General features: G+C 38.4%; 1 protein-coding gene across 2 annotated transcripts in view; it reads left to right on the forward strand.

Annotated features, from left to right (window-relative positions):
• OSBPL1A (oxysterol binding protein like 1A) overlaps positions 1 to 17522 on the forward strand; it is a 75760-nt gene that overhangs the window by 10683 nt on the left and 47555 nt on the right. Inside the window, exons 5-16 of one of the 2 annotated variants that reach the window (XM_056483606.1) lie at positions 1663 to 1737; positions 2511 to 2622; positions 3710 to 3795; positions 6888 to 7032; positions 7756 to 7823; positions 7904 to 7948; positions 9310 to 9383; positions 9460 to 9523; positions 10424 to 10525; positions 11998 to 12120; positions 13849 to 13930; positions 16551 to 16657. In XM_056483606.1, the coding sequence (XP_056339581.1) occupies positions 1663 to 1737; positions 2511 to 2622; positions 3710 to 3795; positions 6888 to 7032; positions 7756 to 7823; positions 7904 to 7948; positions 9310 to 9383; positions 9460 to 9523; positions 10424 to 10525; positions 11998 to 12120; positions 13849 to 13930; positions 16551 to 16657 (1083 nt within the window). The remainder of the gene's footprint in view (positions 1 to 1662; positions 1738 to 2510; positions 2623 to 3709; positions 3796 to 6887; positions 7033 to 7755; positions 7824 to 7903; positions 7949 to 9309; positions 9384 to 9459; positions 9524 to 10423; positions 10526 to 11997; positions 12121 to 13848; positions 13931 to 16550; positions 16658 to 17522) is intronic. The other variant, XM_056483607.1, reaches the window with a different exon arrangement.

The following is a 17522-nucleotide window of genomic DNA, read 5'->3' on the forward strand; positions in this document are numbered from 1 at the left end:
AGTGGAAGTCTATTCAGTAGCATACAGCCCTTACTCTGAGCAGTTTTTACAATTATTGGTACTTAGCTGGTTTTCTCTTGGAGTGTAGCTATCTGCATGTAGAACTAAAGACATGCAATATATAGGTGTGCACTCATGAAAGCTCAGTTTTTTTGAAGCTTAGTGGGTATCTGTATATAATAAGCCAGCATGTAATACTAGTAATGCAATTACTTCAACAGTTTGATTAGTTTACTGTAGTACATAAAGTACTTAAGTTTAGGCAACTTCAGTTTCTGAGTGGAAAAGGCTAAGGTGTCTCAAATGCAAAAAAAGCTGCATTATCTATTTCTATATTGTGCATAGAAGTATGCACAAAATTTTATGTGAAGCAGTTTGTATGTGTTTCTTTCAGCCACAGGTTAATACAGTTTGAGTCATTTCTTTTGAACATCTGTGAAATAATGAACTATGTGATGGATTTTGAAACGATGGATTTCTGTGATCAAAACTGATGTGTTTGTACTTGCACAACAAGCGCAAATGCAGTGACTCTGTGGTTTCTGACTGAATTTTTTTTTTTTTTTGCTCTCATGGTGGCTTCAACCTTAACCGTATAAGACCCTCTTTCATATTTGAGTGTGATAAACAGGCTCAAGTGCAAAGCTAATCTAAACTTGAATTTCATTAAGAATAAAAGCTGTCAGCATAATCCAGACTTTAAAAAAGGAAACAAATTTGAGATTTCTTTGAGAAATTATTCTCTAGCCTACACACTTGCTCAGTAAGTAATGCCATTTTCAATTCAAGTGGGCTACTTAAAGCAAAAGGTAAAGTTTTATCACTTAACGCATTTATCAAGCATCCAACTTCAAGAGTTGGAAAAGTTCATGCGACTTTGTACTTTTAGTTCCTTTGATAGGGCTCTTGAAAGGGTATTATTTAAAGAACAAGGTGAGAAATAAGTGAGGCTGTGCAGTTCTGAAAGCTAGGCAAGTATAAGTGTGTCTGTGTACTTGTACAAAGAACAAGTGAAGGAGGCATTATCAGACACAGAGCTCTGGAACTTTAGGTTCAGAACTCAGGTTCATCAGTTAACTTTAGGCAGGCAGCAATGACTTGGCTGAATCATGTGATCTGAACATATGTGATGAAGTTAAGTATGCCCTGCCCTCTCTTTCACCCTTTGAGAGGTTAAGTAGAGTGGTGTAGAAGAAATACTTAATGAAAGAAAGATAGGATTTCTTGGTTTTTTGGAAGAATGCCTGGGTAGTGTGGCAAAAACTCCTCTTTTCAGAAAAAAGGTATGGAGAAAGTGTGTGACAAGAGGAAGAGAGATTCAGCAGGAATATCTGCAAAACCCCAAAGAACCCAAGCCAAACAAAAGCCAAGACAACAACAGCCTCCACCCCTTGTATTAAACTTGTTTTCCATATACCCTCTTAAAAGAGTGCTGGAAGAATGCAGGGAGGTTTCCTCTTTTGAAACAATTGAGAGAATGTTGGCTGTGAATCTTAGATACATACTTCATCCTTATTTCCAGGATAACTGTGCTACAGTTCTGGTCTGATTTGCCATGAGGTCTGCATTAGTGTCCTGTCTCCCATTCTCCCCAGTCAGAGGGAATAGCTATGTAGTTCTTGTTGGAAGGACATTCAGATGTCTTTTGGTCTTGCTGTTTAGGCTGGTGCAGATGTGAATGTGCTGAATGACATGGGGGACACTCCGCTCCATCGTGCTGCTTTCACAGGGCGTAAGGTAAAGTACGGTGGCTTTTTTAGCCTCACTTGTAGAATTATTAAGAAAGTGCTAGCAATAAGATCACTTCAAAAAGATGTTTTTACAGTGTCTAAAAATGACTTATTGTCTGTTTTGGTACAGTGTGTTCAGAAGGATTAGGCACATTGCCTAGCTTGTATAACTCTGTCCAAAAAAAACCCGCAGAGAGAAACCACATTGTTTTAATCTTAGTAGCTTCTGGAGGGGAAATAAATCTCTTAAATTAGGGGACACAGGCCCATTTGGTATCTGGAAGTGCTGTTTCTTCATAGTCAGTTAGAAATAAAGAGCTTTTTATAGGCCTCTGTAATGAAACACTAGTTTGATTTTTTTCTTTTTTTTTTTTTTTTTCCCCACGGCACCATCATTCCAAAACTAGTACTACTCTGTGGGTAACATCTTGGCCCTTCAGAAGGAGTGACTACTTATTGTCTTGTCAAAAGAGCCAATCATGCAATTTTTGTCTGTCAAATTCAGCATTCACACCAAGTATACCAGCTTTTCACGGTCATTCTGGTGAGCTGTACCTCCTGTTGATTCCTTCAGCCTGTCTGATGGGAGAGGAAAGGTTGCAGTCAGTCTCAGTCTTCAATCTCTCTAAAACATCCCTTCCTGTTTTCATGAGAAACCAGCGGTGGTGAGAAGCCATTGGTTACAAAGCTCATCTTACAGGATGTCAATGGCTGGAAAGCCTGATTGTGGCCTTGCAGTTACACAGACAGATAAGCAGTGTTTTTCAAATTGTTTTTCAGGAGGTGGTGATGTTACTCTTGCAACATAATGCTGATCCTTCTATTGTTAATGGCAGTGGAGAGACTGCAAAAGAAGTTACTCATGACAGAGACATAAGGAATATGTTGGAAGGTAACTTTAATAGGTCAGAGTTTGTTTTGGGGGTTTTTTAACATGCATTCTAAAAGCTGGTTTATTTTCCCTTCAAGTAACAGAAGCTCAGTTGAATTTTCTTTTCAGATTTGGTTATTAGAAAGAAAATAGTCATAGTTTTTGGTTCTTGTCAGCAGTACTGACAAAGTGGGGTTTTTGTGACTCAAGAGTTAAGTTTATGAGTACAAATAGCATTATTCAGGTAGCTATTGCAGTCCTCCTTCAGTCCTTTCTACAGCTTTGAATGGTACATGGGCAGTGAAAGCCTTGGCTCGCTGGAAGAGACAAAATTCAAGAATAGTAAATGGCTTTGTGTCAACCAAATCATTAGAGAGCAAAACTCTGAAGAGTTTGCAAAGGTGACCCAGTTGTGGATCAGATTTAGGACTGCTATTGCAGTCTTAAACATGGTGTCAAAAGGCATAAAAAATAAAAACCCTTCCCCTTGTTTCCTCCATGGCCTCACAGGTGTCAGAGATGAGGCAGATGGTGTCCAAATACTAATCTAGTTCACTGATTATAGTTTTGGAGAGTTCAAAAACTGTTGCTTCCTGGTATTACTATGTAATACTCTTAAATACTGATGGACTCTGTGTCCACTACCACAGATTGCATGTAAGAAGTGATCTCTCTTCTGATTCTACATGCAAATCCACAAATAACTCGTTTCCACTGCTCATCTGCTGATTGCTAGAGAAGAATAAAATTTTGGTCGGATGATAAGAAGAGAGGCTGGAAAGAACATAGGGAAGATCTGAGATGAGGGTGTTGCATCATTCCCATTTTCCCTTCTGCAGGGAGTGAGCTTCGTTTTAAGTGTTGAAAAAATAATAATAATGCATGTGTGTGTGTATACAAACTTGTACATCTGTCAAATTTTATGTGCTTTGAACATATTTTTTCTCTGACGCAGACTTTTCTGAGTAAATAATCTGTTTATACCCGTCCCAAATAAATAATACTGCAAACTCTAGCTTCTCTTGTTTTGCTATAGTTTTTTTGAATGCTGTACTTCATATGTACTTTACTGAGACTGACTTTACTTTTATTAATTTTTTTTCAATAGCAGTGGAAAGGACACAAGAAAGGAAACTGGAAGAGCTCCTCTTAGGAGCAGCAAGAGAGGGGGAAACAGGGAAACTGACTGCCTTGGTAAGAATTCAAGTCAAGTGTTTCAATCCATAATGCTAATGTAACAAAATATGACCGTGCTTTGCATTTCAAAGTCTGTTACTTTGGAATATTAGTACCATGCCCCATGTTACATTGGTAAGGTGCTGAACTCTCAAGGATTTTCCTCTTTTTTGGAAAACCAATGGTTTTCAACTTAAACTGTAGTGTTTTAAAATCCTTTAGAAAGAATTAACTAGTTACTTGTAAACAGCAGTGTAATGGTTTGTGGTCTGCTGAGATAAGCTTATTATATTATTGTAGATGCCTTAGTGTCATGGATGCCTAGATTTTCACCACAGTGTGGCCTGTCTGGTCTTGAAAGCAAGCTCTTTGTCCTTAGCATCCATTGTAGTTTTTAATGGACAGTCATCTGCACAGCAATTTCCTCTAAGCAGGAATTGAAAACTGTGTATATGTATTACTCATAGTAATCCCAGATGAACAGGATGGTGGCAGAAGCAGATCACAGGAAGACTGGAAGGTGCCTCTGGACCTCTCAGGTGATCTAGTCCTGCTCCTGTTTGCAGAGCAGGATGAACTACAGCAGGTTGCTCAGGACCAAATCCAGCTGGGTTTTGAAGCAGAGTCCCAGTGCTTGAACTCAAGCTTTTGGGACTCCTGATGAGTGTCCTTGGAAGTAAGACATGCAGTATGGAACGGTTTCTACCTACTTAGCACCTTTATTAATGCCTTTTCAGGCATCAAAATTCACAAATGAGAGATTTGTATATTGAGATATTTGATGTTCTTTATTTTTCTGCTTAGAAGCCAGACGCGAACACCTGTTTTCTCAATTTACTTCCCTCTTCTAAAGTTTTTTCTTACAACCTGAAGAGCACTTGTCTTTCTAACTCCTTGCATGGAAACTCTTGTTAAATCTTTGGTCATTCTTGTAAGTCTTATTTGGAGTTTTTGCACTGTCCTCTTTGAAAGGGACAGAGAACCAGAGCTGTACACAGCATCTAAAGTGTGGAAAAATAGTGCATTAATACACCGCACAATTGTATTAATTGCAACTAATACACTGACATAAGTGATCTCTTCTTGATTTTGATAATTTAAATACTTGTTATATGTCTGCTGACTAAGCTTATGTGAAAAAAAGAATCAGAAAAAAGTGGCTCCTTATAGAAATCTGTCATTAAAGAACTCTGCTTTCTCTCATGTGGCATGTAACTGTGCATGAGCATTTAATTCTCCCTGTGAACATTTTTACTTCTAAGTGATTTTCTTTTTTTATATTTGCTATCTTTGAGCTCTGTATATGTGAAGACAGCTATATATTGACTTCTAAAACTTTTCAAAGTATTGTCATGTTTTTGACCTGGAGTCAGTTTTAAGTCAATTATTAACAGGTGTTCCTTGAAATACAATTCTATGGTGTAAACCCCTGTGACTTTCCTACCCTTAGGTTCATACCTATGAGCAGAATATCTGTAGCTCTTCAGAACTGCCATTTAGCTCTTGAATTCCCTGTACTTTGCTTACTGATTATTCAGGCCTTTCTGCTCCTACTTAATTTTTTTTTTTATTAGCAAACTATTATACTCGTGAAACTTTAGCTGCTTACATGTGATTTTGCAGTGACACCTAACATCAGAACATGTTATTTACTAGAAGTTAGATCTTCAGCAGCTGAACCTTAACTCAGGCTTTTCAGTCTACTTGAGGCAAAGCCAGTGTGTTCTTCCTGTGAGTTCTCAAAAATGTACTGTACGTTTCCTGAAGTGACTGGAGAGATTTTTATCTCAATGAATTGGTGCATGAAACTTTCTTCCAAATATTCCCTTGTAACATGGCATAATGTGCTGAAAGCACAGGCAGGTGGCATAAAAGGTGTGGAGGCAAGAAGTGGGAAGAAAAAGTAAATGTAAAACAGCTGGTTGGAAAGAGCTAAAGCTTAGGAGTCCTCAGGAATGCAATATTTGACTACAGTGTTAATGAGGGCATACTTGCACAAACTCCCTCTTTTTGCCTTTTGTTCTCTTTCCAGTTGATCTGTAAACAACAGCTATAGTGGTTTATCCCTTATAGGACTATTTCTGAAATACATACAAGTGATGTTAAATTGTGGCCATGGAAATTCTGTTATTATGGAGTAATTTTTCTAAGATAGCATATGCATAATGTGAGTACTTAAACTGAGTTTCTCAAAAATTGTTGTCATGCCCTTGTGACTCTGGTTTCCTAAGGCTGCTTATCAGTACCTTAGCCTTTCTATTAAGGCACTCCCATCTTGTGGCTTGTGAGCTTAAGTGATGCATGAAATGGTTTGGGCTGGAAGGGACCTCTACAGATCATTCAGTTCAGCCCCCATGTATGTGTCCAGTATCCACATATTTGAGTACAAAGTGTAGTGGTGCTTTTGGGTAGCTAGCAGTGTCATGCTTAATGACCCTTCTCTTTGAAGGGGTCAGTTTCTCAAAACATTTATGTTGTGTGCAAGTAATACTTAGTTTGTGTTGTTTGTTTTCTGTTTGTTTGTTTTTCCCTGGTTACATAGCTACTTTTATCTTAATAGACTGAAGAATGCATCAAAACTGTTTGTGTAACAGACTGCCTATACTAGGAGCTCCAAATGGCCTAGGATATCTGGCATTGAGACTGGCAGGTCTGACACCCTGACAAAGTTCTTATTCTCTGAAACAGAGTGACTGCACAATTTTTTTCTGGATTTAGCACTGGCCTGTGCTAGCTTCTGCACTGTGCCTGGGAATCTTCTATGAAGAGCAGCAGATTTGGGCAGGGCCATTCTAGTGTATAAATGACTGAACTGTAATACTGGGCAACTTCCCCTGGCACTGTGCAGTTGAGCAGAAAAATGTGTCCATATTGTGCAGCAGAGGTGGAAGGGGTATAGCAGGCAAAACACTGAAGCTCCTTACTCCAGCTGAATGTCTTGTTTGATTGTTGCAGTCCTTGCCCTTGTCATAACACTTGCTAAATGCCCTCTTTGTTGCCAAATCTACACTGAAGGATCCTAGTACGAACAACTAATTTTCAAAAGAGAGATTATGGCATCTGGAGAGGGGGGAAAACTGATAAGTAAGCAGAACTTTGGTTTTTTCCAGTTAAACAAGCGCAAGCCACCTGATATCAACTGTACAGATCAGATGGGGAACACGCCCTTGCACTGTGCAGCCTACCGTGCTCATAAGCACTGTGCATTGAAACTTCTAAAAAATGGAGCAGATCCTAAAATAAAAAACAAAAATGGTGAGTACCAGATGAAAAGTGTGTTAAATGTTAAGTGGATACACAAATTCAGCATCTTCGGTAAGCTGTTACTTTATTACATAGTGTACAGTGCTTTACAGGCTTTGTGTCACTAGTAAAGGAAGGCAAGCAGTGACTAAATTGCAAGAAGCTGAGGAACTGCAGCAAAATACTTATTGTATGTCCTTTTATTTTCCAAGCTTACCCATTTCTGGAAAATTTACTGACTGTATTAACAGTGAAATGTGCCTGGCTTTTGTTTTCTTGATGCTAGACATTGAACACAGATAACAAAAAAAAAGCAAGATTGAAAAGTGGCCAACACAAAATGACTCCTCAGAAGAAGGCTTTTAATGAAACCAAAAAGGGGAAAACTTGATGCAGATGTTATTTGTGCAAACTGTGTTCTTGTCCTCTGTTTAAAGATGCCTCTGTCTTGGTATTTATGAGTGCCCTAATTTGGTTTTTATAGCTGGAAGCTAAAAACAAATTTAAATCAATAAGGGCAAAGGGCTCAGGCTTTCTGCAGTTAGTAGAACTCTGGTGAGCAGTGCAGTGTCTTAAAGTTCAATACCTTTTTTTAGTCTTCTTCCCCTCAAGAGTTGATGTTCCCCAATTCCAAGTAAGTGTAGAGGCCAAACTGATGGGGTAAAGAGTGACAAATTATTTTAAAGTACATAATTATTTGCATCAAATTCTCATTCTTGTCTTGTTACTAAACAGATCAGACACCCCTTGATCTAGCTCAAGGTACAGAAATGAAACTGATACTGGCAGGTAAAACTGGAAAGGTAGGAACTTTTGTATCAATTTAAAATGCCAAGGCTGTCTAGTTGAAGCTATTCCTATATGAGATTTAATTTCTGTGCAGGTTATCAACAAACCCCTGAGACGATATGAAGGTCTCCTGTGGAAGGTATGGCTTATTTCCTTTTCTAAAATAGCTTTTCAGATTTCAAAGTATGTCAATATGTCCTTTCTCTATATTTCAGTGATAACTGATGAATGAAGGAATTTTAGAATAGTATTTAATAGCAATTTAGTCTAATATGTATAGATGGGCTGGCTGAGTGCAGTGGCTGCTAGATTCATGGTGCCCTGATCTTAAAATCTCTTATTTCTTGGTAATTTTTGTGGCAAAGCTTCACTGTAATAAGGTTTTTTTCCTTGTCTGTGTGGTGGGCAAAATGCTTGGTTTGTTTTTTTTCTTTCCTTAATAGATTAGATAATCTGTGACTGATACACTGTCTTTAAGAAACTGTAACTAATATTTTGCCAGCATCTTTGGAAAATTTTAAAACATAGTGGGAAGATGGTGTTCAAAAGTTTAAAGCTCATTTTGCTGTGTTGCTCAAGTGAATCTAAGGTCTACATGAATGCTTAATTATGTTGCCTAATGAAATCTTTAACGTTTTCTTCAGTATGAATTTTCCTATAACACAATTGTAATATGAGGAACTGTGTACTAAAGCTTGAGAAAAATAAAATATTCTGGTTGGATATCTCAATGTGTTTTGTTTCTCATAGAATTGTGTGGTGACCAACAATTCCTGTATTATTAAAAAAGGCAACATTTTAATATTTCAGTTCTTACTGAATAGCAGGCTCAACTTTCATCTTTAGGTAGTTCCAAAAACAAGAGTAGTGCTGTAATTGTAAAATATTCTCAGGTTGCTGTGATCATCAGGATATGCAGAACCTAAAAGATTTTTGTAATGTTTACTAATTTTAAGTGTTAAGGAAGCTTCTCTGCCTGACCATGCAGGAGTCACTCTGTCCATCACACTTCTTCCACCAGAGACTTTTAACTGCTGGGACCAAAGCCCCTTTGCAGCTGGTGGCTTCAGTGAGTCTACGGGTGCCCAGCTTGGCTCCCTAAACTCACCACACTCAGTCAGACAAGGTTTCCTTACCAGCTTGACCCTTGGTTTCCCACAGCTGAGTCCCAGATGTCTGGATCCTTACTTTAATCATTGTGCAATAACAAGATAGCAGCTTGAGCTGGTGTCTCTGAGGAGGTACCTGAACCAAGGAACCCCTGGGTTTTTCTGCCCTTGCAATGCAAGTGTGTGAAAGTCTGGGGTCATCCTGCTGAGTCCTCGGCTCCTGACACCACAAGTCCCTGTGCCCTTGGCTAAGCAAAGGGTCATTGCCACTTCATGGTCCCTTGCCTCAGGCTCCTACCTCCCAGGGCTCAATTCTGCAGCTCACACTGACCTGTCTGTACTAAAAGTATTCTGTTAAGCTTACCTGGCCATTTTTTTCTCCCCTTTTCAGAACTCACGATTTTTTGGCTGGAAACTCTACTGGGTAGTTCTAGAACATGGAGTGCTTTCCTGGTATCGGAGACAGTAAGTTCTGTGTTTAAATTTCTGAAAAGCCATTTAAATAATTCCTGTCTTCACTAAATCTCTTCTTTTTTCAAAGAGCTGACGCAGTGCATAATGATCATCGTCAGGGATGCAAGCATCTAACACAAGCTGTCTGCACGGTACGAATGTGTTGTAATTACTGAGTTGGTTTTTTGTGTTCCATTATATTCCATTCCTGGTTAATGAAAACTTCTGCTGGATTGGTAACCTGATCTTTGTTACAAAACAGGGAGAAAGCTTGTGCTGTTGAAAGAAACTCTTGTTCCTGTCCAGCAAATATTCTTTTATGTAAAGTAGCCATAAAGCTCCCTCACTTGCTTTCTAAAGCCTTGAAGATTTAGACACACAAGGCATCCTGAAAGCAGACTGGGTTGATTTGTGGCATGTGATCTGAAATAGCCAAAGCTCCAGTTCCTCCTTTGCTGTCCCTGGCTGCTTGTGACCGATTGCATAACTTAAGCTGATCTCAGTTGAAAGACTGACATCAGTTTTGAAGCTGACGTTTGCAAAACTTCCCTGATTTCCATTATGCTTGTGGGAATCCATTTTGGAAGGGGTGAACAGAGAAAACAAGGCCAGGTGTCATTTAAAATGCCCAGGAAGATGAAGTGTTTAAGAAAAATGCATTTAAGATAATTTCCATATTTCTATAATTGGCCTATCCTAGTTTGACACTACAAATTCTGTTAAACTGCACTCATATAGTGTGGAAAAGTGACTTGCTTTTCAGTATCTACAAATTCCTTAATATTGGTGATCTTGAACTGTTGAGGTTTTGTCTGAATCAAGTGGTGCAAATAAATATAATATTTAGACATAAGAACCTCTATATTACTAATCATAACATAATGATACACTTTTGAAAACTGTTCTGAGTTTTTTGTAAACTACAATTACTTGGGTCAAAACTGAGGCAAAAACTTCTGAGTTAAGCATAATTTTTTACTTTGCTTACACTTCTTTTTTTTTCTGAATGATTCATTATATACCAATTTCATGTTTTCTCCACCTTGCTCTAGGTAAAATCTACAGACAGTTGCTTCTTTTCTGTCAGATGTTTTGATGACACTGTTCATCGTTTCAAGATTCCTAAAAATAGCCTTCCTTCTCAAACTAGAGAGGTAATAATGACTCTTTATCAAATGCATTAAAATGCCATAACTTCTCTAATGAATAATTTGCATGCTACTGGATGCATTAGTAGCAGCATGTTTCCTATTTTGATCAGCAGGACTTAGAAGCTTAAGCGCAGATATTAAATCTTTCAGCATGGTTATAGATTAAACAGCAGAAAATGGACCCATTGTAATTATCTCTTCTTTAAAATAAGTGCTACCTTGTTTTCTAGTTCTGTGCCTGTATTATGCCCTGTTATCTAACTTCCTGTTTTCCATTCACTTCTCCATGTGGTAAATTTCTATTGCAACCTCATGGTACACTTTCATAGTTCATTATCCCAAACAAATGTTTAATGGTACATTCTACTCTTAATCATACTCCCAGATGACCTAATAAATTATATTTTCTGAAAAGATGTCTCTGAAACAAGAGATTTTTTTTTTTTTAGGACTATCTGTAGTATATTCACTGTTGTACTTCTACAGGTGTACTAACTAGAGATGGAGTTGGGGTGGAGCAACTGGAGTGCTGGAGTGCTGTGTCCAGTTTTGGGCTTCTCACAATAAGAGAGATACAAACATACTAAAGAGAACCTAACAAAGGGCCATTAAGGTGATTGAAGGGATCAGAGCATCACTTTTACTAGGAAAAGCTGAGAACTGGGACTGCTCATTCTGGAGAAGGGGAGGCTCAGGGAAGCTTTGTGGGTTCCTCATTCCCAACAAAGCTTGTCTAAGTATGTAAGTGCCTGAGGAGAGGTGCAAAGAGGAACAGAGCCAGGCTCTTTTCAGTGGTGCCTGGTGAGAGGACCAGAGGCAATGGGCACAAACTGAAGCACAGGGATTTCTTTCTGGACATGAGAAAAAAGTGTGAGGGTGACCATGCCCTGGCACAGGGGGCCCAGAGTAGTTGTGGAATCTCCATCCTCGAAGATTTTCAAAAGTCGTCTATATGTCCTGGCCAGCCAGCTCTAGGTGGGCCTTCTTGAGCAGAGGGGTTGGACTAGATGACCTTCAGAGATCCCTGCCAGCCCCACCCACTCTGTGATCCAATGAAGAGGAAAGGAATCTACCTCTTAATTATGATAGTGCTTGAGGTTTTGTGCAGAGTTTGTCATGTATAAGAAGGCAGACTTTGTCACAGGGACCTTGCTGTCTGAACAGAAACCCAAAGATGGAAAATATATTCCCTGCAGTCTTTTAATTAATAAGATTTTTTTTAATGTGACCTTGGATAGACTAAGGGGTGGGTTACATTTGTTCTTAAGGGTTAATAAGTTAAGTCTGAGGTACTCTGCCTATACTGAATATTTCATCTGTGATACGTTACATTTTCTAGCAATCTGTTTCTTGCCTATTGAGATTTCTCATTTTACTAATGACTGTTTATATCAAGAGAAAATTTTGTTATTGCTTACATGATGCTTTGTTTTGGGTATGACCTCTAGAATGTTTAACTTTTTTTTCCTTTCCAGAGTTGGCTGGAAGCAATAGAGGAACACTCTGCATATAGCACTCATTACTGCACACAGGAACAGCTGAGTAGTGATGATGAAGATGATGCAATATCTGTTACAGACCTACAGGACACTTTGAAAGTATGTGCTGAATACTTACTTGGCTCAAGTGTCTGGGCAGCTGTAGATTAGTATTGTTTTGTGTTGGAATACTTCAATATACCTTTGATTAAAAGGGCTTATTCCTCCCATGGATGTATAAATGCTGCTTGTGTTTGCATTGCTTGCTGTCATGTATTCCTGCTCAGACTGTGTGGCTAAAAATACATTTATCATAGCTACAGGGCTGTGATTTCACTTTTGCCAGCACTACTGTAAGATAGAAAGCTGTTTGAGAGTTTCAGCCAGGAGAGGGAGCCTTGTGTACTGTACTTGTTATCCTCCAGTCTTGTCACCAAAGCTAACCCACATTGGCCTCTACAGAACAGGCAATGAAGTGTTTTAGAAACGATCTTTTATCACCCCTGATCACATCAGATGCATTGTACAGTGACTGCTTATATCTGCAATGAAAATGAATAGTCTTTGGTAATTCTTGCATTTAGCTTGTGATCCTTTTTGCTATACATGTACTGCTAAAACCTTCTATTTTAAGGGAAAGTTGATGCTGCAGTGCAAAAATCTTCATGTTGCCTAACTCCAAGCAGCTTGTACCATTCCTTTTAGTACAAGAACTTTAAAGTAGCTTGAGGCACAGCAGAGGTGGGTGGATAACTGGCAGTCCCCAGCAACCTACAGAAGGTGGTGTTATTTAATAGATAACAGTGCACTTGAAGCCCAGAAGACCAACTGCATCCTGGGCCACATCAAAAGCAGATGTGCAAGGGACCCCTACCTGGAGTGCTACATCCAGCTCTGGGTCCTCAGCACAAGAAAGATGTGAATATGTTGGAGCAGGTCCAGAGGAGAGCCACAAAGGTGATCATTGGGAATGAATGAATATCTCTCCTTTGAATTCAGGCTGAGAGAGCTGGAGAAGCAAAAGCTTCAGGGAGACCTCACTGTGGCCTTCCAGTTCTTAAAGACATCTTATAAAAAAGAGGGGAACTGGCTTTTTACACAGGCCAGCTGTGTAATAGTGATTACACACTAGATGCAGTTGTGATAGGATAAGTGGGAAGAGGAGAGATTTTGTGTAGATATTGGGAAGAAATTCTTTACTCAGAGGGTGGTGAGGCAGTGGAACAGGTTGCCCAGAGATGATGTGGGTGTCCCTGGAACTGTTCAAGGCCAGGCTGGATGGGGCTCTAAGCAGCCTGGGCCAGTGGAAGGTGTGATTGGCCAGGGGCTGCAACTAGATATCTTTAACGTCCTTTCCAACCCAAGTCATTCTATGGTTTTATCATGAGTCCGTGTTTGAATGTGGGCTTGAAACATGATCTTGGGGTTGGTTTCTGCATGTCACTATACTTGCCAGTTATCAGTTAACCTATGAATGTTCCTGTTTTGTCCTTAAGTTTCTCAAAAAACCAGCACTTGCTCTTCGCAGATTTTTAAGTTGCTTGATAAAGAATGAGGGAAAAGGCAAAAGTGGCACATGCAGCAAAGCCTTGGGGGTTAATTTGCTACATTAAATTAAACAAAATCTGGTCAGTGATAAAATGTTCATAAATATTCTGTTTGCTTGTATGTCTTTAAAGGTAGTTTAAGTAATTTGTTTCAGTTTTAATATATCAATCTCTGGTCTGGGAATCTTTGATAAGATTTAATGCTGTCCAAATTTTAAGATTTCACTATAGTAAAAAAAGTAAACATACATTTTCCTTAGAACAAGGCTCTTCTGAACTAGCTATCCTTGTTGTCTTTCAGAAAGCACAAGCATGCCAGCAAAGGCTCAGTAAAGAGGTTTCAGACTTCCTTGCAATAGTTAAATCTTTGGATGCTACAAAAGGTAAAGCTTATTCATGTAAAATGTAGTTTTTTTACAAGCAACTAATCTTTTCTTTTTAATGGGATGCTTTTATTTCCCCAAAATAAAATTTTCAGGAGCTTGAAAATAGAGGACAATTTTCCCCATGAAAAAAGATTCAAATAAAGTAGCATTATAGTAATTGCTAGCAATTAAGATTTCAGATTTGGAGAAACAACTAAGAAGTATGCTGATTGAAAGAAATTTTATTAGCAGCTGTAAATGCAGTGAAATTGCCTCTAGCTATAAGTCCTTATTGAGTAGTATCATAAAAATATAACACAGGGGTCTACTTTCAAGGTTTTTTTAAAAAAAATCTGTAGTTGGTAGCTTATTGTAGTGCATAAGTGTCTCTTCATGTACAAAGAGCCATGAAATTCCAAAACTATACAGGGAGCTGGAGGGATGGTACTATAGGACGTATTCCACACATTTTGCCATGACTTTTATGCTAGATTTGAACTTCTCAGGTTTCATCCCAAGTTATAATTCTTAACATGTACCTGGATTTTTGCTGCATAACTGCCAAAATATATCACAGGCATCAAGATGCTAGAGATTTGTACTTGTTTTATTAAATGCCTTAAACATGTACAGAAGTTGCTGATGTATTGAACACACAGAGGAGTTCTGTAAGAACATCTAACTGTTGGTCCTTTGGGCCCGAGTCCTTGTTATATATTGTGGCTAAAATTATGAAGTTCAGATTAGAGAGCAAGTTGTTTGTCTATACAGATCCCTAGTCTGTAGTAGAATACCAGTTTTGAGAAGAAAAAAGTTCTTTCATCTCTGTGCCTTTCCAAAAAGAGGCTAAAATACAGCTTTGTCTCCACATGCTACTGGGGTGAGTTACTCCATGATGTTACCTGTCTTTTTCATTAACTGAATTATTACCAAATTTGTATTTCACAAGGCAAAGGGACATTTGAAAATGTATATAAGTGTCTTATTGTAAAGATTTGTAATTACTGTTACATAAAATTGAATTTTTCACAAAAAAACTCAGCTTGAAAATTAGTCTAAGGTGGATAAATTCCCTTTGGTAGCTGTAGAGGCAGTCTCTCTGACTCCTAAGTGCTGACCTGAAGAATCAATGAGGTTCTTTTTTAAACAAGAAAAACATTTTTAGAAAGGAAATACACAACTTAAACAACCAATACTCATAATAAAGCAAAAGCAGATACTATCTCATTCCTAGAAACTGCTAGTCTTGGCCGATGGCAGTAATAAGTTCCTGTTTTCCTTCCAGTGAATGTTTGTAACTTGCAAGGTCAGTGAACTCTTTCAGGGTTCATGTGTAACTTCTATAGGTCATAAGAGACAACTGCTCTAGTTCTCCCGTTGTTGTGGTATTTTTAAAGTATTTGAATCCTCTATCTCCAGAAGAGTGTAAATTTCTGAGTTAGAAGCCCTTCTGTGTGGAGGTTTCCCTACAAACATTTGAGTAATATAAAAATGGCTATGTTGGCACCTGATATTTAAAATTCTCTCCCTTACTGTTTCAACATGTTATTCTGAATCCAGTTATCTTTGAGATTTTTGCATCTTGGATATTACAAATAAAGATGTCCCCTGCACTCAGTGCGCTGCCCCTCCTAGAGGTTGTTCTTAGTAGCTGCTGTAAGAGTCAGTTTGAGTCAATGGTGAGCTCTGGTATCAGAGACCACAATTAGTGTGTGGATATGTAATGTATCTTGTCCTGCATAAGCAGTGTAAGTTAAAAAATAAATTCAGGTACAGTCACTGATGGACCTCTTTATCTTCAGTGGTGACATCAGCTTGAAGCACCTGTGTTGCTAAATGGTGTCAACTGATCCTGGAGTCTGCAGGCACTAAATGTTGCAATTATTTTAATTGCAACGACTTTGCTTCCTGAGAAAATGGCTTGCTTGATTTCTGAGGAATTGCTGCACATCACAAAACTTCAAAGACTGACTCAAATCATTTCTACCAGCTGATTGAGTTATCATCATTTCCTGCTGGCTCTAGACATGCAGTCCCTTTTGTAAATGGTAATAGAAGTCAGGATATGAGGTGACAAGATGTACTACTTACACATAAGATGAGTCCATGAAAATAAGATCTTCCCCTTTAATTGTTCAGTGTGCTTGTAGTTACAACTCCCATCTATTTTTTTCAAACCTAAATTTACAGCTGCACTGAGCACTGTGGTAAGCTCTTTCTCTTCTGTATAATACATGGCAGAAGGCAAAAAATCTTACATTTTACACTTTTATTTATATTAAACCAGTGCAGAATTATTTTTATTTAAATTCTGTCACCTGGAGCTTTAAAATCTAGAAAGAAGTTAAAAGAAGATTGTTGCTAGTCCCTTTTCCAGTGTCCTGCTGCCATGGCTTCCTGCCTCTGCTTTCTAAACCATGCTGAAAGAGAAACTCAATCTATTCATATGCCTCTTATACCAGTACTAGGGAAAGGAGGCGAAAAAAAAAAAAACCTCCCACAGATCTTGCAATGCACCAGCCTTCCTGTAACATGTGAATGTTATGCCTGTATTACTTACAGGAAAAAATAATTAGAAGAATCCTGTAGTTTACAACATCTTTCTGACATCCTTCTACTTATATTTTTGTGCTTTCAGGAATATCTTCTCCCCTCCTGCAGAAAGTTGATGTGGTCTCTGAAGTATCCCAGGAAACATGTGAGGCTCTGGCTGAGTGCCTCAACCTATTCAGAAAGCAAGAAGGGGTATGTATGCTGCGTGGGTCTATAAAGGGTTGAACAACGTAGCATATCTGGCTAGTTCCCTGCTTAACCTGTTACAAAAATACATACACAAACCCATACAACTTCATGTTGCTGGTAAGATGTCTTTTTGCATACTGAATGGTATGAAATTCATTCTTCTAGAGAAAGAGTAGGTACATGCCTTGGCAAAAGGATGTCTTAGTATTTGGGTGTTCTGAAAAGAGACATTTTGGTTACAAGCTACTGCTTGCAAAGTTCAAACTGAATGCTTGAATTCAATAAAGCTGTTGCTTTGCTTATTTGAAGGTCAAAATATTGAGAAAATTAATTTTCAGATTTTTTTATTTTATTTTTACTAGCTAACTGAAATGTTGAGCAATATTGCTTCTGAGTTTATTTTTCAGACCATGTGCTTAGTGGGTGTGCAAATGCTATTTGTTGAACTTCTGGCTTTCCCAGTAACAAATATCTTGTATAGTGTTAAACAAAATGCAAACACTTCAATTTGGGAATATATGTCAAATTCACTAGCTCCTAGAGCAGGAGAGCTGGTATTTTTCTTCCTTTCTTGAAGACACCCTGGTACCATGGAATAAACTTGTCTTCCTGTACTGTGGTAACCATAATCCCTGGGTTAGGCTCTTATTCTACTGTCATCAGTAAGCTGTGTTTTGAAATGAGGTTTGTGTTGGTGCTGTTAGTCTTCCAGTTATTTAACAGTGAGCCACAAACACTGGCTCCATTGTCTAGGTTTGGGTTTTTTCATTCCTTTCCAAGTCCTTTGTCTCCAGTCACGAGTCTTTTAGACTTACTTAAGTTCTAGCAGAGTGGAACAAGCAATCCTTTTTTTTTTTTTTTCCTTAAG

This window comes from Oenanthe melanoleuca, chromosome 2 (genome assembly GCF_029582105.1).
Source record: "Oenanthe melanoleuca isolate GR-GAL-2019-014 chromosome 2, OMel1.0, whole genome shotgun sequence".
NCBI classification, from domain to species: Eukaryota; Metazoa; Chordata; class Aves; order Passeriformes; family Muscicapidae; genus Oenanthe; species Oenanthe melanoleuca.